At 46.3% G+C, this 7,969-nt stretch overlaps 1 protein-coding gene across 1 annotated transcript; it reads left to right on the top strand.

The window, feature by feature from the left end:
* Positions 1–2,270: 2,270 nt before the first annotated feature.
* Rpusd2 (RNA pseudouridine synthase domain containing 2) lies at positions 2,271–6,329 on the top strand. The gene is made up of 3 exons (XM_055603744.1): positions 2,271–2,922; positions 4,388–4,684; positions 5,406–6,329. Exons 1-3 carry the CDS (start codon positions 2,278–2,280, stop codon positions 6,126–6,128), a joined length of 1,665 nt encoding a protein of 554 aa, XP_055459719.1. The 5' UTR covers positions 2,271–2,277; the 3' UTR covers positions 6,129–6,329.
* Positions 6,330–7,969: the final 1,640 nt, after the last annotated feature.

Genomic DNA, 7,969 nt, shown 5'->3' with positions numbered 1-7,969 from the left:
AACTAGGAATCTGACATTTCAGCATAAGGATTTCTAAAGCTTCAGATACCTCAGTCCACTCTGGGAGAAGACCAACATCTACAGTCCTTCACTTGGTTCAGGGAGACTTTTGTTTATAGCTTTGAACTCACTGTGTAGTCAAAGATGACCTAAAAATTCTGATCTTTCTACATCCACCTCCCAAGTGCTAGGGCTACAGGCATTCAACATTATGCCTGACTTGTGGGACCTCTGATATACAGAATAATCCAGCTACAAAGTTTCTCCTGATCCTCTCCAGAATGCTAATATATAAGATAATAAAATTCTAAACCAACATTAACATTTTATATCATAAAAGGCCATGAGTACGTTCACACTTGCATTTTTGAATCAGACTAGACAGTTGTCCTGTTTTTAGACGCTAGCATCCAAATGTCTACCTTTTTGGGGGAATCCCACTGTGAAGACTAAACAAGGTTATAGACTATTTACAGGTTTTCTGTAAATAAAGACAGACCTAGTCCCTTCTTAGTGGAAGGAAGCCTCCCTTGTAGAATTCTGGATCTTGAGATAAGAAAACAAAATTTAGAGATTTAGAGATTTTCAAGGGACAAAGGGTGGTGAGGCAGAGTCCGCTGGTACAGCTGCATACCTCACAATGGCAGTGCGTTTCATCTCCAGCAACAGCTAGTTTCCAGAACCCTTGATTTGGTCTCTTTGCTGAACCTACACTTTAGCTCTTTTGTGAATCCTACAAGGCACTAATATTCTTTCAGTAATTCCCTCTCTGATGAAATTAGCCAAAGCAGGTTTCAGCACTTTTTTGTTTAAGAATCTTAGCAGGCTGGGGAGAGAGTGCTCAATTGGTAAAGTGCTTGCCATGCAACACAGACCTGAGCTTGATTCCCCCAAACTAACATTTAAAAGGCAGAGTTAGCCAGGTGATGGTGGCACACGCCTTTGATCCCAGCACTTGGGAGGCAAAGGCAGGTGGATCTCTGTGAGTTTGAGCCAGCCTGGTCTATAGAATTCCAAGACAGCCAGTTCTACACAGAGAAACCCTGTCTTAAAATAAAATTTAAAAAAAAAAGTGGCATTGTAGTTTGTATGTTTGTGAGAGACCCTGTCTCAAAAAACAAGATGGGTAGCACCAGAGAATGGACACCTGAGGTTGACCTCTTACCTCTAGACACACTCACACATACAATTGCAAGCAACTGGCACACACATACATACAGAAACCCTGGCAATACATTTTTTTTATCCGATTGCAATTCAAATGTACAAGTGGTCCTGTATAAGAGTTCATGGAAGCCAAACAGGAAGTCTCTAGTTCTTTTGGTGCTGTTTGTGGAAATGACAGGAGTGAAAAAAAAAAATTGCTTCTGGGGAATATGTCTATAATAATATATGTATAATAATAGCTTTATTGAAGTATGTAACATGCTATAATATGCACCCTTTTAAGATTTTATTTATTTTATGTACAAGTGCTCTCTCTGCGTGTGTGCCTGCATGACAGAAGAGGGCATCAGATTCCATTATAGACGGTTGTGAGTCGCCATGTGGTTGCTGATCTCCAAACCTCTGGAGGAGCAGACAATTCTCTTATCCGCTGAGCCATCTCTCCAGCCCCCAACACGTACCTTTATAAATCATACAATAGAGTATAGCTAAATGGAAGAGTGCCTGAGACTCTAGGATTCCCCGACACTGCCTCTCAAAAGTAAAAGCAAAGTGGACAAAACCGTTATTGGCACAGTCGTAGTCGTGGAAACCTTTATTCTTATTGTTTTTTTTTTTTTTTTGCTTGTTTTCTTTTTGTTCTTTTTTTAAACAATAATAATTATTATTTTGCTTGTTTGCTTTTGTTTTGAGACATGCTCTTGAGTAACCGAAACTCCTGATGCTCCCGCCTCTACCTTCCTAGGGCCGAGACTACCGGCTTGCGGTGCCTTGCCCCCTCCACCTTGTATCAAGCAAACTTTTAAGAGTTTTACAGGCCCAGGGAAATAGTGCATGTCTAAATGAAATGTGTACTATCATCTCCATCCAAGTCTTTTACGTGGAGTACCACCGAAGATTTCCTTTAGGAAATAATGTCTGATCTCTTCGAATGAGCGGAGTCCGTGTGCAGTTACTTTTCGCAGAAGGCCACTTCCTCGGCCACCACTCTTTCAATTCAACTCGGTTACATCCTGCTTGCAAACCCCGCCTCTGCGCTGGGCCTCCCTGATTGGTTGCTACCTTATGACGCCATCAGATTGCGACCCTGGAGCGGCTAGCCGCGCTGTCATGAGGCGGGGTGGCCGCCGCTGGCTCCAAGTTCTTGTGCATTGGCCCTTGGCGCGCTGGTCCCACAGCTTTGCCAAGACTCGGGGTGGCTGTAGGGGGGCGATGGCTGAGGCACCCTCTACCCAGGCCGAGGCAGCGGGAGAGCTGAAGTCTCTGGTTCAGCAAAATGGAGACGCCGGTAGCGACCCGGGCGGAGAGCGGCTCCTGGAGCGCCTGGAGCAGGCGGCGGTAGGGGCACAGGTCCCGGGGAGCGGGGAGCAGGCCTTGGGAGGCGAGGAGCAGGTCCCGGAGAACGGAGAGCAGGCCTCAGCGCCGGTCGCCGACTCGGGCAAGAGGAAGAAGCGGCGGGGCGCCACCCGGGAACGGGTCGTGCCGCCTCCGAAGAAACGGCGGACTGGGGTCAGCTTTGGCGACGAGCATTTCGCGGAGACCACCTACTACTTCGAGGGCGGCCTGCGCAAGGTGCGGCCCTATTACTTTGACTTCCAGACCTATTGTAAAGGTCGCTGGGTGGGCCGCAGCTTGTTGCACGTCTTCAGCACCGAGTTCCGATCCCAGCCACTGGCCTACTACGAGGCTGCTGTCCGGGAGGGGCGCCTGCATCTCAACGAGGAACCAGTTCAGGACCTCGGCATCGTTCTCAAGGTGGTGTCGAATGGACTGGCCAGAATCGGGTTTTGAGAAAAGGAGGAAGGGGGTTTTTCTTTTTGTTTGTTTGTTTGTTTCCAGACTCAGCCTATAACTGCCGACGTAAAGTGATGGTAATTGAGAAACAGTCTCGTTTTCCCTTGGGACTCTTTTAGTCCCCGCTCCCTACATCCCCAAGTAGACAGCCTTACCATGCTCAAAAACTCAACCTGTTCATCCTCCCCAGCAAGGCGGTTTGTTTCCAAGAAACAGAAACGGAAACTCTCATGTTACGTTTATATCTGCCTTGTGGCAAGGGCACTGCTTACTTTCTTCCCTGGGTGATAGATCTCGGTACAAATAATAATAGTAGCTACCTCCCTCGTGCATTCTTAACTGTATCAGGCACAAAGTTAAGCATTTTTGTTCGCTCTGACATTAAACCTTTAGGGAGTAAGTATTGCAACCGTGCAGTTTTCAAAGTGTGTGCTCATGTTAACCCTTAAAAGTACTTGCCAAAAAAAAAAAAAAAAGTACTTGCCATAGATCCTGATGTGTATAGAATTAGGAATTCAGGGATAGATACTGGGCAGGTGCTTTAGCTTTTTTTTTTTTTAATTCCATGAGACCCCTGTCATTAACACTGGCTTTACCATGGTTGTAGGGAGAAAAGGGCAGTTTCAGGATTTGGGAATAACCTCTCCCATATCGGTTTTGAAAATCACAGGTCTGTTGAAACCACATTTACAGGTAAGAAAACTGAGTCCTAGAGAGGTTAAAATGACTTGCCCAAGAGTGTGTACTGAGCTTGTTTCAAGTGTAGATGTAGAGCCTAGCGCTCTGGACTTACAGCCTGGTGTTGTTTGTTGAAGGTCATAATTGGTAATGAATAGGGGTTTTTATCCCTATTTAAAATACATGTACTTTCAAAATATATTTGTATCAAGATGGTGAGATGGTTCAACAGGTAAAGGTCCTTGCCTTTACCTAAGGCTCACAACCTCTTGTCACATGACTCACAACCTTTATACATGAATACACATGAATAAATGTAACAAAAAATTTAAAGATGCAACTTTATTGTAAAGATTATACAAAGAAGCAAAACTATAATCTTACCATTAAGGGATTCAAACAACTTTTTTTTTTTTTTTGAGACAGGGTTCCCTTGTGTAGTCCTGGCTATCCTGAGACCAGGCTGGCCTGGAACTCACAGAGATCCACCTGCCTCTGCCTTCCAGACTGCTGGGATTACAGGCATGAGCCACCACACCTGGCTAACTTTGTGTGTCTTTCAACACTAGCTGTATGCCTGTGTGTATTTTTACCAAATGAGATCATATTACACCCACTTCTTTTTTCTGTTTAATGCTTTACGGTGACCGTTCCTCCGGGTCAATAAGGAACAGAGGAACCTGGCTGTCTAGTTGACCGTCTATAGGCTGCTGGTCTCAGGCTGACTGGTCACCTGTGTTTTTGACAGGACAATGATTTCCTGCGGAACACGGTGCACAGACATGAGCCACCGGTCACAGCGGAGCCGATTCGCCTGCTAGCTGAGAACAATGATGTGGTTGTTATAGACAAGCCCTCCTCCATTCCTGTCCACCCCTGTGGCCGCTTCCGGCACAACACCGTCATCTTCATCTTAGGCAAGGAGCACCAGCTGAAGGGGCTACATCCGCTGCACCGCCTCGATCGCCTCACCTCAGGTGTGCTCATGTTTGCCAAGACGGCTGCAGTCTCCGAGAAGATTCATGAGCAGGTTCGGGATCGGCAGGTGAGCCGGGCTTTTGGCTGCTCTAGACTGCTTTGTGGGCTCGCGTGTGCTTGGAGGAGGCTCAGCCCCTTCTTGGTCATTTGCTGTTCTGAAAACATTAAACATTGTTAAGGTTTTAAGGACAGCTCGCTTAGTAGGGAGACTGGATAGTGTTGGAAGAGGTATGGTTAGGATACTTACTGGTAGTAATCATGGTCTTGAGACTTGGAACTCTGGATCCAGATCATAATATATCCATCGAGCACACACCAGACTTAATCCTAACAAGTTAGAACCTGGCCTGCTAAGCGCTCTTGGCAGCCCTGTGAGGTAAATGTTCTCTGATTTCGTAACTTCTCCCTTTAAAACTTTTTATTACATGTACTCACATGCGGGCTTGCGTGCGCTTGTGTGTACACCACATGTGTGCATGGTGCTGCAAAGGTCAGAAGGAGAGCAGATCTGGAACTGGAGTTAGGGATGGGTGTGAACCACCATGTAGATGCTGGGAACTGGAGCCAGCTCCTCTGCAAGAGCAACAGGTGGTCTAAACTGCTGAGCCATCACTCTAGCCCCTGATTTCATATTTTCTAGGTGAGGTATGGGATGTCCAGAGCTTGCGTAACTTAGCCCGGATGGTGAAAGTGGCGTTAGGGTTTGAGTTATCCTCTCTCAGATGTACTGATATACTCTGCAGAGGGTTTCACTTTGGACTGACTTTTTCCTTTTTCCTCCTGTGTAGCTGGAGAAGGAATATGTATGCCGGGTTGAAGGGGAGTTCCCTGATAAGGAGGTAATTTGCAAGGAGCCCATCCTAGTGGTGTCTTACAAGGTAGGAGTTTGCCGTGTGGATCCGAAGGGCAAGCCCTGTGAGACTGTGTTTCAGAGGCTGAGCTACAATGGCCACTCCAGCGTGGTGCAGTGCCGGCCACTTACAGGACGCACTCACCAGATCCGAGTCCACCTCCAGTTCCTGGGCCACCCCATCCTCAATGATCCAATCTACAATTCAACCGCCTGGGGTCCTTCTCGAGGCCAGGGTGGCCACATTGCAAAGACGGACGAGGAACTGCTCCGGGACCTGGTCGCAGAGCATCAGGCCAAAGAAAGCCTTAATGTGCTGGATCTCTGTGAGGGTGACCTGGCAGCAGGCCTCATAGACTCCACAGCTCCTTCTTCAGAGCTGGCCAAGGACAGCCTGGGAGAGATGGCCACAGTAGCCCAGAAGATAGATGGAATAGCTAAGGCTGCCCCTCAGCCTCCGGACACACCAGGGAAGGCAGCCAAAGCAGATGTCAGGAATCATGAAAAGGACCCGCTCTGTGCAGAATGCCGGCTGTCGCGACAGGATCCCTTGCCCCGGGATCTTGTGATGTTCCTGCATGCCCTCCGCTACAAAGGGCCAGACTTTGAGTATGTCTCACCCATGCCAGCCTGGGCACAGGATGACTGGCAAGCAGACTGATGGATATGACCAATGGAAGAATGGCCTCTTGGGTTGGAACAAGGCTGGGCCTTGAGACAGGGATTGTTTCCATTGGTTAATACTCAGGGTTTGGGGAAGAGCGAGGTTTCACTGTAAGAAACCTGTTTATACTTGCTACCTCCTTCCTTCTAGCTTGTTTGGGGCTTTCAGATCTGTAAATATATCATTTTTTTAACACCGTGTATGTCTGTTTTAACTGGTTTTCTTACACTCCCTCCCCGCTTCCCCCAGTGCCCAGGATAGAATCGAGGTCCATTTGCAAGGAAGGCAAGTGTTTTTACAGCTAAATTCCATCCGCTTAGTATTTTTGAGTTCCTCTTTGTAGCTTGGGCTGCTCTTGAACCTTGAATTCTCCTACATCTGCCTTCAAAGCAGGAATACAGGCCTGAAGTAGCATGCCTCGCTTTTTTGTGTAGACCTGGCTGTCTAAGCACTCATTCTGTAGACCAGGCTGGCCTCAGAGACACGGAGATGTGCCTGCCTCTGACTCCTGAATGCTGGGGTTAAAGTCATACAGAACCATCATCCAGCTACCAACACTTACTTTTTTCTGTTTGTTCTATTGATCATATCTCTCCTATTGAGCACGAAGTGAGCTCATGGTGGAGGTTAGTCTTTTTGTTGTTGTGTTTATTATTCTGCACATGAGATCTTTCTCAATAACCAAAGACTTAACAGCCCAATTAAAAAATGTTCAAAAGGATTCTGGTTAACAACCCCCCCCCCCCCAAACACACACACACACACACATACACACAAAGTTGGGCTGGAGAGATGGCTCTGGTTAAAAGCACTGTCTGCTCTTCCAAAGGACCAGAGTTTAATTCCCAGCATCCACATGACAGCTCAATACTGTATAACTCCAGTTCCTGGTGGTCCAACACCCCCACACCAATGCACATAAAATAAAATTAAATAAATTATTTTTTAAAAAATCAAAGCAGGCTGGAGGGAAAATTCCACAGTTAAGTGCATCCATTGCTCTGAGTGATTCACTACCAGAAACTCCAGCATCAAGGGATCCAGTACCCTCTTCTGGCCTCTGTCAGGGACAAAGGGAGAACTGTGTCTCAAAATAGCGACAAAGATGGAAGCAGCGCAGCTTAATGAAACTGCCCTGGCTTTAGAATGGTATGTTTCCTGGAGTCAGGGTTACTGCCACCATGGCACTTAATCTGTTCAGAAGACCTGCCTTCCACGCGTAAGCAATATGTACGATCATGACTGTCTTATCACGCCAAATCCATTAGGTCTTCTTTCATGTGAAGCTTGTTCATAACCACATTTTGCCAGCCATTAGCCACATCAAAAGAATTGGGTCGTGTTTTCTATTTCTCAAGCTGTGCGTGTGTGTGTGCAAACTGCCATACACATACATATAAAAGCCTAGAGCTCAAGCTCTCAGGCTTAGTGGCAGGTACCTTTTACCTAATGAGCCATCTTGAGTTGTAAGGTATTTTCTGTTTCGTTTTGTTTGTTTCTGGTTTTTGAAACAGGGTTTCTCTGCGTAAACAGCCCTGGCTGTCCTAGACTTAGTTTATAGACCAGGCTGGCCGCAAACTCAAAAACTCATGGAGATACACCTGCCTCTGCCTCCCAAGTGCTGAGGTTAGAGGCAGGTGCCATAAGATTCTTGAAAACATTTCAGTGATTGAATTAAATAACAAATGATTTGATTATTCTGGTTATTTTTTTATAATTTGTTTATTTATATTTTTTAAATGTATATTGGTGTTTTGTCTGAATGTTTGTGAGGGTGTTAGACCTTGGAGTTACAGACAGTTGTGAGCTGCCATGTGGGTGAAAGGAATTGAACTCAG

Source organism: Psammomys obesus, unplaced genomic scaffold (genome assembly GCF_907164565.1).
Source record: "Psammomys obesus unplaced genomic scaffold, mPsaObe1.curated_primary_1811, whole genome shotgun sequence".
Taxonomy (NCBI): domain Eukaryota; kingdom Metazoa; phylum Chordata; class Mammalia; order Rodentia; family Muridae; genus Psammomys; species Psammomys obesus.
This window is presented reverse-complemented; position numbering and strand designations above follow the sequence as displayed.

Coding starts and splice junctions, on each gene's coding strand:
- Rpusd2 (XM_055603744.1), top strand. CDS start 2,278: ATGAGGCGGGGTGGCCGCCGCTGGCTCCAAGTTCTTGTGCATTGGCCC. Junction 2,923..4,387: donor ACCTCGGCATCGTTCTCAAG/GTGGTGTCGAAT, acceptor TGTTTTTGACAG/GACAATGATTTCCTGCGGAA. Junction 4,685..5,405: donor AGCAGGTTCGGGATCGGCAG/GTGAGCCGGGCT, acceptor CCTCCTGTGTAG/CTGGAGAAGGAATATGTATG.